At 39.6% G+C, this 21118-nt stretch overlaps 1 protein-coding gene across 1 annotated transcript in view; it reads left to right on the forward strand.

The window, feature by feature from the left end:
• The window catches only part of LOC122814282, a 572950-nt gene that overhangs the window by 350778 nt on the left and 201054 nt on the right, over nt 1–21118 (forward strand). Inside the window, exons 4-5 of the mRNA XM_044086872.1 lie at nt 6238–6344; nt 6451–6672. Of these exons, the coding sequence (XP_043942807.1) occupies nt 6238–6344; nt 6451–6672 (329 nt within the window). The remainder of the gene's footprint in view (nt 1–6237; nt 6345–6450; nt 6673–21118) is intronic.

Here is a 21118-nt window from a genome sequence, read left to right on the forward strand (position 1 = left end):
AGGCCTCTAGGAAGACTGTCCATATGGCTCGTGTTATTTGCCCTCAGGGCAGCCAGTTTCAATTTAGACTCCACCCTCTGTACTGGTGTCTGTCCAATGCTCTTCCCATTCCACTCTGACTTCATTCCAGTATAGCACCCTCCACTTGCTTTACTTTGTAAAGACTGAAGCAAAGTTTTCATTCGGTGTTTCTGCTTTTTCCAATTCTTATGTGATCTCCCCTGTCATCTTTGATCAGTGGTCAGTTTGTCCCTCCCTTTTTTCATGCTATTTTCATAAATGGCATATGTCTCCCTTTCTTGATCTCTTCTGATAACTCACTTCCAGCTGTAGCCTCTGTATCCCTTACTATCTATTTTAACCCTTTGGCTATATTGTGCTTCCATCTCCTCCCCCAACTGCTAGTTCTTGTAGGCCAAATCTGTACTCAAAATTTTCACCTTATACTCCCCTATCCTCTCATTCCTCTGTGTGCTGGCTGATGGTGCAGGTAATAGTTCTGAGAATGCTACCACTAACCTCCTTGTATTTATTGTTGTCCTCTTCCTCATCCTGTTTGCTACCACTTTAGCTGTCTCGTATCACAAATCACCAGGGGCTTGATACACTACAACATGTGTCCACCCCACCTCCTTGATGATCACTTTGTGCCACCTATTCCCACAGTTACTCAGTCTAAGCCCTGAGACTAGGTTCTAGAAATGCAGTTTCTCCTTCCTCACTTGCCTATACTTCTGATTCGTTTTGCAACTGAAGGTCAGAAGATCACCCCCCGCCCCTTCTTTCCCCACACCAACTCTCCACCTCTTTGCTTTCTGCCTCCTGACACTATCCCTTTTATATGTATCATTTCTCCATCCAGTTTCATCATTCACAGTTTTTCCCACTTGTGTGCAGGTTGCCTTCCTCCCTACCAAATATATGCTCTTCTCTATCCTTCCTCTACTATTTCAACAGTACCTCTGCACTACTCTGTCTATTTTGACCTTTGTATCTCCCATCTGGCTGAGTGTCCCACCCTGCCCACTTCCCTCTTCCTCACCTTGTGGTATTAGTTCAAGCTTGGCTAACTCTGTGTCTGTCTCTCCTGTATAAGTAGTGACTACTACTGTTTACCAACATCTCTAGTTACATGTGCTCAGTTATTCTCCATTTTGTAATAGTGCTCACTATATCAAAAATCAGATGTACTGAAAGCTAACATATATATTCAGACATCTACAGGGAGTCTAAGAGCTAATTTAAATAGGTGGTGGGAAGTATTGGAAAGGGACTTCAAATTCTACATAAGAAGTGTGTGTGTGTGTGTGTGTGTGTGTGTGTGTGTGTGTGTGTGTGTGTGTGTGTGTGTTGTATTTTGGGTATATGTCCCCATATACTACCACTATGCACCTCCCACATTTTTTATATTTGGTAAGATTTGAATGTAATAGCAGTTGTTAGACTACAGACACATATCACTCATCCAAGCCACAAAACACTCCGAAAACACATTTTTTAATACATAAAAAGGGAAGGCAGAATCTGCTTCTACAAATTTGACACACAGTTTTTGAGCTCACACCTCTTATTACTCATTGCCTTAGAATCATCAATACTATTCAGTATGCCAGTAAATGAGGTTATCAGCACTTATCTATGCTGTATTTGTCTATGAATGCAAACCCCTTGTGTTAATAAACTACCCAGGTACCCATTGGTTAGAATTAATAAAAATAAAAAAAAAAAAAAAAGGACACCACAGTAATAAGCCGATCTATACACTGTTGTTGTCTGCTCTTGTCATCCTTTCCTCCACAATCCCTTTATCCCATTGTTGCACATGGCGTCAGCATGTCCCATCAATGGTGACACTCATCTTGAGACAATGTTCACACTGCTGGGTGCATGGAGTTGGCGTCCCACCTGACATTTCATTACTGGTGACAGGTAATACAGTGAGGTAGATATCTGCACTTTATTAATTATCACAATGTCAGTACTGCAACAGGTAGCACACTTGCCTTTGATGCTATCAGATGCAGGTTCTATTTCCAGTCTAGTCTAGGTCTTTGTATTGATGACGGGCGGCCACAGTGGTGCAGCGGTTAGTGTTGCCACCTCACAGCAAGAGGTTTTCCGGTTCGATCCTTGGCTGGGGTGCCTTCTGTGCAGAGTCTGCATGTCCTCCCTGTGGTGGCGTGGGTTTCCTCCGGGTGCTCCAGTTTCCTCCCACATCCCAAAGACATGCTGTAGGTGGATTGTACACTCTCAGTTGGCCCTAGGCATGTGTGTGTGTGTGTGTGCTTTCTGTGGAAGATTGGGTGCCAGGCTGGCAACTCGACACCGTAAAAACTCTACTGCCTATCATGAGCGGACAGGTTATCCACTGTGGCGACCCCTAATTGAGAAAAGCCGAAAGAAGAAGAAGTCTTTGGATTGCTGACACTAGTGTGTTGTCCTTTGGATGAGATGTTAAACTGAGGTAGCTCAGGTGAATGAAAAACAACACATGGCTCCTCCTATTAACAACAGTAGAGGAAGTTTTGTTATTTATGTATTCATTAATTAACATTCAATTACTGAAAAAGTCTAACTGGCTAGGACCCCATTTTCAGCAATGGTCTGGGGAGAACAGCTCCAAAGTATTACAAAATATTACAAGAACAAAGTTTTTGTGATGCCCTAGCCAATTTTACATTAGTAGTATAAATACCACCTCTGGTTTGCCCTTGAAAAGTGGCCCCTAGCCTAATGGGCTTAACCTAAACAACAAGAGGATACATTAAAAATTGTATAATCAATACTCATTTAGGTGATATCTCTGTTGATAGCTCTGAAAAAATACATTATTACATAAGAGACATAGTAAAGAGAGGTATACAAATTAACAAATAGACAAAACTGAAACATAGCATCAATTAAAGTTGTAATAATACAAAGAGCTATGAAACATATTTGCAACTGAACATAGTAAAAGGAGAAAAAGAGGAAATGGAGGTTAATTATTAAGAGGTATATATGTAAAAATCTGTATTATGTGTATAGTGAAATGTACACCTAGTGTTTGTTACTTCTACTAGGCCCAGCTGCAGCCATGCACAGATGAGTATCATTATGGGTCCACAACTCAATTGTTTTTTTGGAGCTTTTCTACTCGGGTTTCCACTGAAAATGGGCCACAAGCCACAAGCCCAGCTGGATCAACCTGGTTAACAAATGATCATAAATAAATAAATAAATAAATACAGCTACAATCTCACTTCCTTATCTCTATGTTACAATCACTTGAAAGCTATTTTATCAGAGCGGCTACTCCAATACACCCCCCTACATGTTTGAGCACTGTAATTTGGGGTTACAACAAAGGCAGAAAAAAAAAAGGGACCACACAGTAATAAGCCGATCGATACACTGTAAGCAATTGGCTTATTACACTTAGCTATGCATCCCTGTGCTCTGCCATTTAACGGCATCACCAATTCCCCTCAGCAAGAATCAAAGGCAAAAAAAAAAACAAGAAAAAAGAAAAAATGGACTCCACAGTTACTAAGCCGATCGCTACAATGCTAGTGATCGGCTTAGTACAGTTAGATGTGCAACCCTCTGCTCTGCTGTTTAACAGCAGCACTAATTCCCTTCCACAAGAACCAAAGCGAAAAAAAAAAAAAACGGATTGCACAGTAGTAAGCCGATCGGCTTATTACTGTTTGATGGACAGCCCTCTGCTCTGCCATTTAACAGCAGCACCAATTCCCTTCCTCAAGAACCAAAGTAAAAAATAAAAAACGGACTCCACAGTAATAAGCCGATTGGCTTATTACTGTTTGATGGACAGCCCTCTGCTCTGCCATTTAACGGCAGCACCAATTCCCCTCAGCAAGAACCAAAGTGAAAAAAAAAATAACGGACTCCACAGTAATAAGCCAATCGATACAATGTAAGCAATCAGCTTATTACAGTTAGATGTACAGCCCTCTGCTCTGCCATTAAACGGCAGCACCATGACCCCTCAGCTTGAACCAAAGGAAAAAAAAAAAAGAAAAAAGACTCCACAGTAATAAACCGATCAATACAATGTAAGCGATCGGCTTATTAGAGTTAGTCTACACCCCACAGTTCCATCAATTTACAGTGAATAAGATAAAAAAAAAAAAAAAAAAGGAATGTTCCTTTTGCTGACACCTTAACTAGATTGCCAGATACATGACACACACACACACACACACACACACACACATCTCTCATACTCACAGACACACAGACATTCTGCTTTCATCCAAAGTGAAAAAAAAAAAAAAAACGGACTCCACAGTAATAAGCCGATTGATACAATGTAAGCGATCGGCTTATTACAGTTAGATGTACAGCCCTCTGCTCTGCCGTTAAACGGCAACACCATGACCCCTCAGCTTGAACCAAAGGAAAAAAAAAGAAAAAAAATGGACTCCACAGTAGTAAGTCGATCGATACAATGTAAGCGATCGGCTTATTACAGTTAGTCTACACCCCACAGTTCCATCAATTTCGGTGAATAAGATAAAAAAAAAAAGTATGTTCCTTTTGCTAGCACCCTAACTAGATTGCCAGATACATGACACACACACACACACATCTCTCATATTCACAGACACGCAGACATTCTGATTTCAGCCAAAGTTAAAAAAAAAAAAATGGACTCCACAGTAATAAGCCAATTGATACAATGTAAGCGATCGGCTTATTACAGTTAGATGTACAGCCCTCTGCTCTGCCGTTAAATGGCAACACCATGACCCCTCAGCTTGAACCAAAGGAAAAAAAAAAGAAAAAACGGACTCCATAGTAATAAGCCGATCGATACAATGTAAGTGATCAGCTTATTACAGTTAGTCTACACCCCACATTTCCATCAATTTACAGTGAATAAGATAAAACTAAAAAAAAAAAAAAAAGGGTATGTTCCTTTTGCTGGCACCCTAACTAGATTGCCAGATACATGACATACACACATCTCTCATACTCACAGACACGCAGACATTCTGCTTTCAACCAAAGTGAAAAAAAAAAAACGGACTCCACAATAATAAGCCGATCGATGCAATGTAAGCGATCAGCTTATTACAGTTAGATGTACAGCCCTCTGTTCTGCCGTTAAACGACAGCACCATGACCCCTCAGCGTGAACCAAAGGAAAAAAAAAAGAAAAAAACGGACTCCACAGTAATAAGCCGATCGATACAATGTAAGCGATCGGCTTATTACGGTTAGTCTACACCCCACAGTTCCATCAATTTACAGTGAAGGGGTAAAAAAAAAAAGGCATGTTCCTTTTGCTGGCACCGTAACTAGATTGCCAGATACATGACACACACCCACATCTCTCATACTCATAGACACGCAGACATTCTGCTTTCAACCAAAGTGAAAAAAAAAAAACGGACTCCACAATAATAAGCCGATCGATACAATGTAAGCGATCGGCTTATTACAGTTAGATGTACAGCCCTCTGCTCTGCCGTTAAACGGCAGCACCATGACCCCTCAGCTTGAACCAAAGGAAAAAAAAAAAGAAAAAAACGGACTCCACAGTAATAAGCCGATCGATACAATGTAAGTGATCGGCTTATTATGGTTAGTCTACACCCCACAGTTCCATCAATTTACAGTGAAGGGGTAAAAAAAAAAGGTATGTTCCTTTTGCTGGCACCCTAAATAGATTGCCAGATACATGACACACACCCACATCTCTCATACTCACAGACACGCAGACATTCTGCTTTCAACCAAAGTAAAAAAAAAAAAAATGGACTCCACAGTAATAAGCTGATCGATACAATGTAAGTGATCGGCTAATTACAGTTAGTCTACACCCTGCAGTTCCATCAATTTACTGTGAATAAGATGAAAAAAAAAAAAAAAAAAAAAGGTATGTTCCTTTTGCTGGCACCGTAACTAGATTGCCAGATACATAACACACACACACACACACACACACACACACACACACACACACACTGAATATTGATACAAGAAGAGGTTAATTACAGAAAGCTCTGAATATTTCATTGTGCATCTCTACTACATGGCTTCCAATAAGTAAAAGTGTATTCTACTTTAACACCCAAGATATCGTCAAAACTGCAACTTAATTTAGTATAATTTCTTTCATAGCTACTTGAATCTGTTTGCTTTCACAATTACTTGACATTTGAAGTAATTAATGCCTGTTTTGAAATATTGGATATGTTTTAATGATCTTATTTTATTTGGTTGCAGGTGGGCATAAGTTCTACGCTACAGATAGCTTTGAATCTAATGGTTTGACTGATGCATTTACTGGAATATTATCTTCAAATGGCAATCTGTCCCAACAGTCCATTCAGGTTTGTGAACAGATTTAGGCAACTTTTTAACTTTTTTAATTTTTTTTTTTTTTTTGCTGTTGTGCTTCAAGAACTGATGAAATACATTTTATTTCTACATTTGCAGCTTGAAAGCAATGGCCTCACTGTTAAAACAAAAGAATGGTTTAACAGCACAGTGTCAATAGATAAATCAGTTGGAAATGACACTTTCTTTGTGATCACATGGCAAACATCAGAACCAGACATTTTTGTGCAGACCCCTAGTGGAAGAATATACATGATGGCAAACTTTAAAAAAGATACAACTTTAAAAGCAGCTCGGCTTAAAATACTTGGAACTGCAGAGGTACAGATTATATACTCTAATTTTCCATTTTATTAATGGTACTTGTTGAATTACCTTTACAAAACAGTTTTAGCACATTGCATTGAAACACATATCATGGACTTGAGAATTACACATTAACCAAATTGTGTAGCTGCAGTTTTTCATGAATCATAAATTTACACCAGAAAAATGCTATTGCACATTGAAGATGTGTTAGAGCAACCAGAAAACATGGCCATAAGCAATATGGACTTGGTTTAATTCATTAGCAGCCAGTTTAGTAAATGTCATTTGGTTATTACCAAACAGAACCCTTTGGAATGTTTATGTGTGCATGGGGGGGGGGGTATGCTTTTTTAATTTAAGGGCAGAAGCCCTGCATCATTCTTATTGTTAAAAAAGTCAAACATAAATAGCATACTTACAAACAGTGACTGTTAGTGGTTCTAGTGCATTACCGGAAAAACCTTCATCTTATGTGCAGCGGTCCGTTCTAAAGGACCACCCACACTGCCTTAGGCTGCAGTTTGCACTAATGCTATTGATGGTTCTTCTGAGGTTGGGAATGGATTTAATATTCAAGATTTTTTTGTTTCTAAACGTACATTCTGCACCCAGATTTGTCTAATGGAAATGTATTATTTGCAAACAGTCATGATCTTACTTTAAAGGAAATGATAAAGTTTTATGAAATACTATTTACAAAGTATAAAGCCAATCAAATGGACAACTTATTTTTAAACTTCTGTATTGAGAATGTTCCAGAGGGTTTACTCAGTTTTAAATACCTTAATGGCGTAACAGCTAGCTCTGTGTTCCACCATGAACTATTGGAATTGTTTGACAGAATGGGGACAGAACTCATGGAAATAATGGTACTGGACAATTTGCAGCAATTAACTAAACTAGAAGATGAGATTTGTATTTTAGACAGCTGTATCAAGGCTGATCTACTTTCTCTCATCACATGCAGGATTTTATGAGTATTAGATTAGGCTGAATTCATACAGACAGCTACCTTTAAATGGAAACAGAAGAAAATTATAAGGGACAATAATGATTACAAGAATAAAACTGTTTATCCCAACCCTCTGGGGAAGAGTGGTTCTGGTAAACAAATACCTCATTTTGACCATTGACTGGTGGACAGCGTTATTATTGATGAAAGAGTGGAGGGTACTTCAGGAGATGTTCCTCGGAGATCTAAGAGACTGGAGGAAAAAAAGGGAGAGAGAAACTAACAATTATTCTAATAATCAAAATGGCTATATGGAACAAGATTTTTGGAGGGTGAACTATCAGAACAGGCAGTTCCGGAAATAACATCTATGACTTAGGCATACCCAGAGGCCAGGGACAAATATGATCTAAGTGGATGCAAAACCTATCATTTTTCCCTATTGTCATTACCTACATCTTTGGCTCATTCTTCCAGAAAAGTTTTAAATTTGTGCCTTCCATAACCAAATGTAGTTGACATTTTAACTGAATAAAAATTATACACAACAAAATTAAATTTTAAATGTTCTATGGCCTCCAAGAATGAAAATATGGATGATGCTGTATTGAGCAGAAGGAGTACATTTAATCTTCCCCTTGCACCATCCATTGTTTTATTTGAACAACTATGTGAAAACAGTATTGGGGAATGGTGCTCTAAAAAAGAGATATACATACTAAAACCTTACACCACACAGAAGGGAATTACCATATGCTTTGTGCAATGACAAAAACTTGCACATTATGAAGCCCAATAAGGGTGGATCACCATTTGTACTCTTCCAAAATGATTGAATACTTAAACAATGGGGAATTTTTTCTGAAGTGTCCCGGAACAAAATTAACATTGCCTATCATGGCGTAGATTTAATTCTTGATGACATGTTTATCAATTTCAACTTGTCACTAAAGACCAGAGAATTTTTTTGTGGTTAAGAACCCCAAGATCCTTATGATTTTTGAGATCCCTAAGATCCACAGATCAGTGACTGACCCCCCCCCTTAAGACCCATAATGGCATTGGCGGGTTTGAAGACAGAACCGGTGGCCAAATATGTGGACTTTAAATGCAAATCTTTTTTCAATCACAAAAAGCACATTTTAAAAGACCCTTGGCATTTTCTTGAAATTTTGGCTAGCACAGCATTTTTACCCTGAGGGATTGTTTACTACTTTGTTTGTTTCTTTCGGCTTTTCCCGGTTAGGGGACGCCACAGCAGAACTCCGGTCCGCTAATGATTGTAGTTAATTTTTACGTGCTGAGTTACCAGCCCTGACGTACAACCTTCAATGAAGGTATGCCTATTCACGCATGTCTCCATGCAGAAGATGCTCTAGTTAAGAATCAAACTGGACAGCGTCTTACTGTGAGGTGACAACGCTACCGCAGCACCACCACTGCGGAGGGATTGTTTGCTACTATTGATATCAAATATCTTTTTTCTGTTATCCCTCATGACCAAGGGCTCAAATGGTTTCTCAAAGCTATTGTTAAAGGTACTGATTTAAAGATTGTTGTCACTAGTTTAGTGTTCAATGTATGGAAATGGTTCTCACCAACAATTTTGTTTACTTCAAAGATGAATATTATAAACAACATAGGGATGTAGCAATGGGAGAATTTCAACTCCTATTTTCCTCAACATGGTGCTATGGAATTGGGAGACTACTACAGTGTTTAATTTGTCTTTTCCGCTATGGTTGAAACCTATTTGAGATACCTGGATAACATTGTTATCCCATGGAAAGGTAGTGCTGATGATTTGGTGCTGTTTGTCAATTTTTCTCAGTCATTCGACTGACTTACCACATTTTGCCTACCAGTCTAATGAACATTTAATTACATTTTTGGATGTTACAGTGTACAAAAACTTGGTATCTGGTAGGTATGAGTACAACATTTACAGAAATGACACCTTTTCTAATGCCTACTAACATATTGACAGCCAGCACCTTTTGAGGCAGAAAAGGAATTTAGTCAAAGGGCAGTTTATTAGACTGAGTAGGCTGGTGTCTGATGACTGCATTTTCAATGAAGAGGCTTTAAAATTAAGCAGTTTGTCCAGGGGCCATGAGCATCCAACCAAGATGTCGAAAGATCTGTTTAAGTGGGTGTCTGAGCACAGGAACATTAAATATGGTACCCTTTAATGACATCCTAATATGTTGCAACATAATAAAGCAATTGGCTTTAGACCAGGTCATAGTACCTCCACTGCCCTCCTCTCCTTCCTAGAAACAATCAACAAAGCTTGCGACTCTAGCCACTTTGTATCCACTCTTTTCCTTGACCTTTCTAAGGCATTTGACACTATTTCCCACAACCTCCTTCTTACCAAACTCTCTAAACTTAACCTATCCCCTTCCTCTACCCAGTGGTTCTCAAGCTATTTCACAAACAGGCAACAAGCAGTTAAATGGAAGAAAGCTACCGCACCCTTCCTTAATAAATCCACAGGCGTCCCCCAAGGTTCCATTCTAGGCCCCCTATTATTCAACATATTCATAAATGATTTCTTCCAAGCCATTTCTAACTCCAGTCTCATCCAATATGCCAATGATTCTACTATAATCTGTTCCTCCCCTTCCATCACAACTCTTGACAATCTAACACAAGCTGCCTTCTCTTCCACTGAACAGTGGATGCTAAACAATCATCTAGCCCTTAATGCAACCAAAACAAAACTTATGTTGTTCAATGCATCCAAAACCTCTTCCCTAGACAAACAATTCTTCATAATTACCAGCAGTAATAATACCTCCCTAGAACTAGTCTCTGACACAGAATTACTAGGAATTATCATCGACAATCAACTAAAATTTGATAAGCATCTACAAGCAAATATAAGCAAAAAACATAAAAAATTAGGTATGCTTTACTGCCACAGTCGCTTTATCTCTCCCACCACCAGGATTACATTAGCTAATACATACCTCATCCCATCCCTTTTATATGGTGCATCTATCCTAACCAGCCTACAATCTTCCCTCAAAACAAAACTCTCATCTTGTTATAACAAAATATCCAAATTTGCAGCAGGTCATAGAGCCTCTTCCCACTACTGTAATTCCCTTCACCAACTAAGTTGGCTAGAATTACAAAACTTCCTCGCATATACCTAGCTCATCCAAGCACACAAGCTCATTCATAACCCATCTCTCTGCCCCTCTCTAGCAAATACCTTTGAAATCCATAAACCAGGTAGACTCTTAAGATCCAATTCCCAAAACCTAATTAAATTACATAAACCAACACATCCAGCTGGGAATCAATTGATGTCCTTGTCTCTTGCATGCCTCTGGAACTCTCTCCCTTCTCTCATCCATACCATCAGCAGTCTCTCCTTGTTTAAAACCTCATTGCACTCACACCTTACTTCACAATGGAAATGCTCTTGTTCTCACCCAACCTAATTCTGACCACACTTTCTTCCTAACTTTCCAAACTTTGTTGCCTGTCACTACCTCCTAAAGTTTTACATCCCTTGGGACATATCTGACCAATGACTAAAGAATTACCTCATTGTAATTCCCTAAAAAAACAAAAAACAAAAAACACACTACTACTTACAGAATTAACCTGATATAATTTTCCTAATGAAAATCTTTTTTTTATTTCTGTATTATGTTAACATTTATTTGAATTGTGTGATATGAGTTTGTACTATCCGAAATATGTATTTAACATTTAATTGAAATGTATATTAGATATTTGTGCTCTTTCTGTACTGTGTATTTGTATTTCTCTGGAGCTTTTCTCCCCAGGACTCCATTGAAGATGGGCTCCTTGTAGACCAATGCACTATCCTGGAAAACAAACTACAAATAAAATAAATAAAAATAAATAGAAAATCTTGACAACTTATTGGAAGTTTTTGTCGTTCAATTCAGCAGACATTTATTCCTTTAAGCAAGTTATCACCAGTCGTTGGAATAAGGTATATGGAACTTTTGGGCTGGCTAACTAGTTGGGGCAACAGACCAAATTTGTCTGCAAGGATAGTAAGAATTTAAAATTTCTTTTTGAAAAAAAAAATGATATTGTGGTTAGGAATGCAGGTATGAAATGCTGTGGTGCTTTTAAACTGTGCAGATTTATTTTGCAGGGTGCATATTTTTCTGTACCAGGTTATTCAAAGCTGATTTATTTTGGAGGGAATTACAGTTGTGAAACAAAAGGAGTAGTTTATATTGCTTTTTGTTTATCTTGTCTGGCATTTTATATTGGCGAGACTATTGGACCATTGAAAATTGGAATATATCAACATATCTATGCTATCAAAAAAGCCCACAATGTAAATGCCTTGTATAGGTATTCTGTCTGGTGTAAGGAGTTTAGGAAGTTTGCTTGGAAGTTTGCTTTTACTACACTGGAAAAAGTACATCTAATTAGTGAAGGTGACTGGGAGCTTTTATTGCAGTAAAAGGAGTTGTTTTGGTAGTTATTACTTAATGCAGGTGTTTTTCTGGGTATTAACAATTTCATCTCTATTAAAACTGTTTTAAAAGCTAAGGCTGCTAATATATAATATGCATTATATGACTTTTTCTGAGTTCAATGTCTTTTTAGCTCAAAATGTTCTTAATCTATTGTTCTTATCAATACTCCATAACTACTGATTATTTTCACATATGCTTTTGTAATAAATTATTTTTATGAATTATTTTTTTATGAATTACTTTTATACAATTGATGTGTATCTCTTTAAAGTTTTGATAAAAGTTTGGTGCCTTAAAGTTTTTTAAATTGAAGACAAAAGTAGCTATATTGTTTCATATGAAGTTCCTTATGTAGTGGAATGAAAGTGCTTAAATTTTTATTAAAATCCTTTTACTGTGGCATTTTCTGCATCTTTTTTTTTTTTTGGAATGTTTTAAATATGTACATTTTTTGTTATAGGAGACATGACAATAATATAGACTGGTGGTTTTAAATGTAAAATGAAAATACAATAAATATTGTATTGTAGAGTGAATGGTCTGAAAGAAATATTACATAAACTACATTTGAATGAAACAGGAAATCTAAGTTTATGTATGAAAGGTGTGTTAAACACAAACATTAATAATGTTTTTTCAAATGAGTAAATTGTGAAGCAATTAAATAATTTATAGCTAGAGGATTTCTTGTTCTTACAGCTATGTTTGTAAGGTTAGAGAAAGTGCCAAGAACACAGGTAGACCTGAGATATGTAATGTGAAGGGGCAGAAGAATTTTTCAGTAATGGAAAAATCACCAAGATATTTAATTATTTTATAAATCAAAGTAGGAATGGTAGATAGAACTGCAAAACAAGACTGTAACTCAATATAACTATATAAACAGAAAAGAAGGAAAGAACATAAAACAATAATGACAAAGATGGATAATACAGAACTGCATGAAGACAAAACAGACTGTTTTGAAATAAAGTATTAGGAGTAGTCTGAATAGAATTGGTATATTGTTTAAGAAAAAGGTACATAATATAAAAGGTAAAGAAAGAGGATGCACTACATTTTATTACAAATAAAAAATAAATGTTTGATAGTGTGTGTGGCTGAATTTATTGATAATAATGGTCAGAGAGTGAAGTAAAAAAGGAGTAATGAATCATTAAGAAAAAAGACTGAAGAAAAACACACAAATATGTATTAAGAAGTGAAGCAGAAAAGGCAAATATGGAAAAAGAAATAAGTTCTGCTTCATGGAAGACAACAAGGAAACAGACAGATGATAAAAAGCATTAGGAATAAATGGATTATGCTACAATTTTGATCAAGAATTAGAGAACAGGCAGGTTCATTAAGATTTATTTATTTATTTATTTCAGTTTGATTACTGGGGAGGTCCACTGGGCTTGGGGGCCCGTTTTCAGTGGAGGCCCTGGGAGAAAAGCTCCAACAGGAAATACAAGAGTTTAATAACATGAAAATTCAAAGGCAGTTTGTATAACATATAGCAGGTAGCAAACAAAGAGAATAAACACTAGCAATTTCTAATTTTGTTCAGGAGGAAAATAGGCTTATATCATAAAAATCAAAAATTCTACTATTTATTTGCCTATGCTAAGTCTATTTAAAAGAGGTTAGGAAGGAGAAGAGGTTAGCCTGGAGAGAAAGGAGAAGATAGCTTGAGAGGTATGGGCTGAAGAGTGCAGTTGCAATGCCTGTTTAGATATAGGTAGGAATGGAGTTGGGTTTTGAAGTTATTAAGGTTGGTACATGTCCTTAGTGTGGAAGGCAGGGCATTCCATTTTTAGTTAGGATAAAGGATAAGAGAAGCTGACCTACTGGGCGCTTGGGTTTTTGTACAATGATCAGGTTTTAGTGAGAAGATCTAAGTGATCTAAGGGGAGTATAAGGTTGAAGAATATTAGAAAGAGCAGGGCAGTTAGTAGGATGGAACAATAATTTGTAGGCTGTGATGATTTGGAGGAAGTCAAGTTGATTGGGGAGTTCAAGCCAGTTGAGAGAGTGAAGGGAGGTGCAGTAATGTGAGGAGGATTTGGCATTTGTGGCAAATCTAGAGATTTTATTGTAACATTGTTCCAATTTGGAGGTAAGTGTGGATGATAAATTAGTGAGCAGGGGAGCTCCATACACTAGGGATGGAAGGAGGTAGGTAGAGGCAAGGGTTAGTCTGGTATGAGGAGGGAGGAAGTGGTTGCTTCTATACAGGATTCAGAAGGGTATTTCAAGAATGGTGAAATGAAAGGACAAATAAAGCCAAAAAGATATGTAAAGGTATAGTAAAATGTTATGGGAAAAAAAGGAGGAAGATTTTATTTGTGCAGTCCTCTTGCTGACAGGCCCATCCCTCCCTGTCACACAATGAACCACTTTAGTTTCCAGGGTGAGAGCACTATCTCATTCCTTTCCTGGCTGACAGTCAGATGAACTGGAAGCAGCAGGCATAATCTGTAGCCAGAAAAATCAGGTTTTATATTAAGCCATAATATTGTAATACCTCTACAAATATCCATAATGCCCAAGAGGCTAATTATGCAGGAGGTCCATGCAATATATGTTGTCTTTTCTGTATGATTCAGTCAGCAGTCCTCCCCTCATTGCAGACAGTGCTCCCCCTTCAAACATGAGATTCCTCAGTCTTAACTGGGGATTTAAACATTGCCAGAAGACATACTAAATACCACCTCCAAGATAAGTTGAGCGATGAGCAGGCTATGCCTCATCATTTTTCTTTTCCTCTATGACAGCATTAACAAGGATATGAGCATATAATCAAGCTTGGGTCACCTGGATCATAGTCAGAGCTTTATACATTCCTGTTCTTCTTTAAAGTTGTTTTTGTAATTGCAAGCTCCCTGTACTCCCCCAATTTGGGAGGGGGTCCCCACAACCCCATACCAATTCAGAGATTGCCATACCCTGGAGAAAAGGGAATATTCCAGGAAATGTCAATCTCAGACTTAATATATGTAAGTCTGCATTCTCAGTTATTTAGTCTGACCATTCTTGGACTCATACTAATGAATCTCAGAATTTCAAAGGGTCAACATTTCAAGTACTTAGAACAGTATTTTGGAAAGAATAAATGATCAAATTAAGACTGGAACAAATCATAAAAGAAATGGAACAAACAGTAGAAAGATGAAGTAAATGAGGAGTGATATTTAGAAAAGGGCTGTATATGATAGCAAATGTCTTACTTTCTAAAGCAGTATATACAGCAGATATAAATGCATTACCAGGAAATATGAGACCAGCTTAATAAGTGTATATTTTAAGCTTGTTTGGGAAATACATTAAATCCAGTGAAAACAGAGGTACATTATAATGGAAAATAAAGAGAAGTTGAGCATAGTGAATGGTGTTATTTATGAAGTAACACATAAAATACAGCAAGACAATGCCCGGGATTCATGAAGCTTGCACCAGGCGCAGGCGTAGCGTAGGCGGTATAATGCCAAATATGGCCGTCGAGTGATTCAGGTACGAGCCAATTCCATGTGCACTACCGGTGTATGCCACAACTGCGCAGCCCTCGGCTTAAGTATACTAATCACCCCATGCGCAGTGTCGCACCATGCAAATGAAGGCATATAGCGATTCATGAAGTGGTGCAGGTGTAGCGTAAACCCACGGAAATGTAAACCAAAAAACACGGTTTACATTTTTCCAAACAGAACATCGGAGCTATGAAAGCGGCCCAGACTCATGTATTACAAAGTTAGCATATGCCAATGGCTAAATACACAGCTAATGGCATAAGAAAAGACACACAACACCTAAAAAACAACATTTAATGTCATGTCCACAGTAACGCACAGTACAACCGCAGGGCATGTATGCACAAACTGGAACACAAAGAAAACATATACAAATGTCATAAAATCGCAATGTAATACAAATCAGAATTTCACCATAATACGCAATGGTATGCATGGCACACCACAACCAAGCTGCAAGGGTTGCTAACAGTCTGCAACAGTGTTTGGTGCGGTAACTATGAATTAGTAGTCAATGTCATGCAAATGAGGCAGGTAATACTGAATTGCAAACGTCCCACTGGATGAAGGATGTACCATACGGCTCAGCGCTATAACACCGAGGAGTGGCTCAGAGGTGATACATGACATCAGCAGAGGGGTGTGCCACCGTAGCTGTAAGCACATTGGAGCAATGCAAATCTGGCCTGGCCATTGCTAAGCAAACTTGCAGGACAGGGGTGGGGAGGTAGGTATAAAATCGTTTAGCTGAGAGCACATATGGTGCCCGAAAGCGCATGTGTACGGGGATGAAAAAGTGCCCGAAACCTGGTAAGTGGATGCACGCGTGTGAACAATAGCACAAACAGGAAGGTCAAGGGAAGAAAAGAAGGAAATGCTGCAGTAGGGTAATTGGAGTACAACTGAGCAATTAACACCTATCAATTCACGGCAGCCAATCGACAGCAGCTGACAAGTCTGCTTGCAGAAACCTGCAAAACAGGATAGGGGATGCATTGGATTGCAGAGAAAGGAGGGGAGACACTGGATTGCAAAGAAAGGAGAGCTGTCATAGCAGAGCAAAGCAAACCTACAGTAGACCGGCAATAGAACACATTACGCAAGATAAGCCAGGTCTAGGAAAGTACAAATGAAAGCAGGCTGCTGGATGCATGCCAGAAAATGGTAGGTGAAACGTGAAGAAATGTAAAGGGAAGGGCAAGAGGTAATCCACGGCAGCCAAATGTAATTCAACACCAAAGACACCACAATAGTAGTTCCTGTAGTAAAACACATAAGATACCCTGTAGCTATGATCGTACATACACACCCTATGACATCATCGGTGTTCACAGCACAATAGTATAAAGTGTGAAAGCACCCTACACACACCTATGTATTCCCAAACACTGCACCATAGGTGTAAACACACGGGGAACTTTTAAAATGTACTTGTTGGGAGCTGCCATAGCTGTGATTCATCACCATGTGTTAGAGACTGATGGTGTTGTGGAGGATGATGCCGACAACCACCGCAGGCCCCGGAGGAGGAGAAGAGTGTTCAGACCAAGGGTAACCTACCAGGGGCTACATGATCTGGCGATAGTAGAGCATTACAGGGTGGACAGGGACATCTTACAGCAAATAGTTGAGCCGTGCCGGCCACGCCTGAGAACCAGAAACAACAGAGGTGAACCCATCCCAGTGGACACAAAGGTATGTGTAAGCTTGTGAATACTAGCCACAGGTACCTTTCAAAGGCCAACTGGAGATATAATGGGGATCTCACAGGCATCAGCATCCAGGGTACTACACCAGTTCCTGGATGCCATGTTACCACATGCTAATGAGCATATATACTTCCCCTGAACTCAGGAGGAGTTGGCCAGCAATATGTGTCACTTCCACCGTGTGGCACACTACCCAGAGGTACTGGGTGCGATAGACTGCATGCATACATATCAAGTCACCACCCAGTGAGCATGGCAGGCACTACATAAACCACAAGGGATTCCACTCCATCAACTGCCAGGTCATGTGAAATGCCCAGGGCATTATCATGGATGTGTGTGCTGGCAGCCCTGGAAGCTACCATGACTCCTATATCTGGCATGCCTCACAGCTGTATCAGGTATTTGTCATGGGGAACATCCCACATGGCCACCTTGTGGGGGATGCTGGCTATGCACTGGAGCCGCGGATGATGACTCCCATCAGAAATGCACACACACACACATGCAAGAACGCCATAATGAGGCACACGCACAAACCAGAATCATCATAGAGCGTGTGTTTGGGATGCTGAAATCACGGCTCCATTGCTTGGACACATCTGGTTGAGCCTTGCAGTACTCTCCAGGCACTTGTGCCCACATCTTCATAGTATGTGCCATGCTACATAATATGATCCTGCGGAAACAGCTGCAGCAGGGGCAAAATGGTGAAGGCCCTCTTAGCCCACCGCAATTGCCAAGGCCATCACAGGCACAGAGGCATTCAGACCATGAACACACTGTGCCAGCCCCAGTAGGCAGACGGAGGCATGCCCAATATGCCTATGCCTTGGCAAAGAGGAAATGTATAGCACATACTCTGACAGTGTAGGCCCCTACAGACTGACACACCTCTCCACCTGCACACACAGTAAAATGGATGGCACATACACACAACCACCTGTAAATTGTAATGTATAGGTAGCTCACTGTGTGAATCCTACATAGACAGCCCTCAAACATTGTACACGCAACAGCTATTGGAACAAGGAATGTCAACACCTGAACAGTACATGCGCCTATCAGCATATGTGGGTGCTGTGTGTATAGGTTCCCAGGTACATCGGTAGGTACATGCCCGATTGTCAGAGGCCATACACCAAACGAGGCAAACAGTGTCTGCTGTCGCCACAACATCGAGTAACCAACTGTCGCTCAGTGGAGCAGAGGCAATCACTGGATCACATGTGTGTAAGCACTGTTCTGCACACACTCTGCACAGATTCCCTGCTGTGTTAATGAGGGGCTCAACATAATGTAATCATGGATGTTGTGTCAAGGCATGGGGTGTACCCATGACAGGTATTCATCACCCCAGCATGCTCCACCTGTGGTCGTTTGAAGGTGTAGCACATTATCGTGTGTGGCTCACTGTGATATACATACCCAATGCCGGAGCACATCCAGTAAACATCAAATGGACATACCATTAACTGGACTCATCCATATGTAAACTAACTGAGTAACCTATGTGAGTGCAGTATGGAGTAACATCCGTAGTATACTCCACAAACAAAACGCCATAACACGTGTACAAATCCCAGATGGCCAAGTAGTAAATGCAGTGACCGTCGTGCATGTTCCCGGTCCCACGTCCTGCAAGGGATGTAACGTAATACCGAAGTCACGAATAATGCATGCATGTCGGATGCAGGTCATAAGATCATGTTTAGCACACGTTAGTGGGAATATGCGTTGCCCACTGCTGGTAAGCTTCGGTTAAAAATGACTATACGGATATGTGCAAAACAGGGCTAAGCTTCTCCGAATATCATGCAGATCATGGTCAATGATGTCCAGAACAGGAGAAACCAGCATTATTCACCCCTGTACTAATAGCGTCTGCTCTGAAGGGTAAAACGACCACTGTCAGGAGTAGAACATGCAATCATGTATGCAATCACCTAACACTATGGTAGCCAAGATGTACCTACGGCAAGTGTGTAATGTGACAGGTACAGACACAAACGTGTGGAGTCCAGGAAACAGTATACACCGACAAATACACAATGAAAGGTGTAGCTTGCCTGTCACTTTCCCTGTCAGATATATATATATATATATATATATATGTATATATATACATATACATACATATATACATAGATATAATACAGATAGAAACGGTGATAGAGAGATATATGTTGATATATACGGATTCACCTGCAAATATATAAATAGGACAACGACATTCATAAAATCTTGGAGGTACAAATAAATAGGATACTGCCAACTATGGAATGTGTAACATACCGACATGCGTAACCACGAGGCTGAAAGACAGAAAGAACACAGTACCAGAACAGTAGAACCACGAGTAATATTATCATGATATGAGGGGACATTTAGTTACCGCTGCCGGTGTTGCGGTCCACGTAGGTACTGTGTTCAACTGTGTTTGTGATTGCCGTAGTCTGTGTATGTGTGTGTTGAGGGTGCCGTGTGCGTTTCTGTGTGTCTGTAATGTGTGTGTGTGTGTGTGTGTGTGTGTGTGTGTGTGTGTGTGTGTGTGTGTCCGCATCGTGTGTCTGTTAGTACCAACTCAGAGGTAGATCATTACGGTAGGTGTGGGTATACCTAGCCGTAGGCATACAGTTATCACCTGTCCCACATTAGGATGGACAGCCCCTCCCTGGGCAGTTGTGCCCTGACATAAAACATTACAAAGGGCAACTGTCCGAGATTGTAAGATATTATTATGTGCCATATGTTATGTAATAGTTGCATTAAATAGTTATGCCTGTATGTAAGAAACGTAAATGTTACATGCAATATGATAAGTAGCCAAAGTCCCACAACAATAAGTATGTATTGAGGATAAAAGTATGTGCTATCCTGTGTACTGACCGAGGGTATGTGTCGGCCTGTAAACACTGATGTTTGTCCCGCAAGTGTCCCACAATGGCCATTTGAAAAGGTGGCAACCCATGCCAAAGAGGTTCTGTTACCAACACAACTACAATGACTGCAAATATCTGGGACAGAAATACACTGGATAGCTGTCATTTAGAAACATCCCTTTACATATCGCTGTAATTCCGGAGGTATGGAAGTATCAACCTCACATGCATACTATATAGAAACCAATTAACAACGGCCCAATGTATAATCCCATAACATAAGTCTACTAACTGATAGCTCTTTAATTAGGGAAGGAGCCCACACACATATATATGGAATATGTAGAAATGCAAGCCCCACAAACATGTATATGCTACGTGCACCCACCTACATCCCCCACACTAGAAACTATAGCAATATAGACTTTAATTACAGCACAAACATCCAGTCAGTCAATTACATCTACAGAAGTGTTAACATACCTTGTGAGAGATACATTTAAAGGCGCCATGTGAAATCATAGCCGTTGTATAATGGAACAAATGGCGATGTTACAGGTTTTGTTTGCAATAGTCCCTTATCAGATGGTTGGGATGACAGGTACACTCACATGTAGAACCACATACTCTAGCCGTCAAACACAATCCATGGGGGACATGAATCCAAACTATACATGTCTCTACACATAGCAGTTGCAATTACACCCAACAAAACACAATACAGGCCATCTCCCTGAAGGTAGGGCAAATGGGCAACGCCCAAGTGGAGAATTCAATTATACCCCACTGTTGCCACATAATTGGTGAATGGAGTAGCTGCACAGCTGATGTGCAAGTAATAAGTCACTCAGGAACACCAAATTGTGGCAGGAAACCACAAGTTACAGGTATCGACGTATATAAGGATGTCTTGCCAGACATT

The sequence above is a fragment of the Protopterus annectens genome, chromosome 10.part0, assembly GCF_019279795.1.
Source record: "Protopterus annectens isolate FY-2018-M chromosome 10.part0, PAN1.0, whole genome shotgun sequence".
NCBI lineage: Eukaryota > Metazoa > Chordata > Ceratodontiformes > Protopteridae > Protopterus > Protopterus annectens.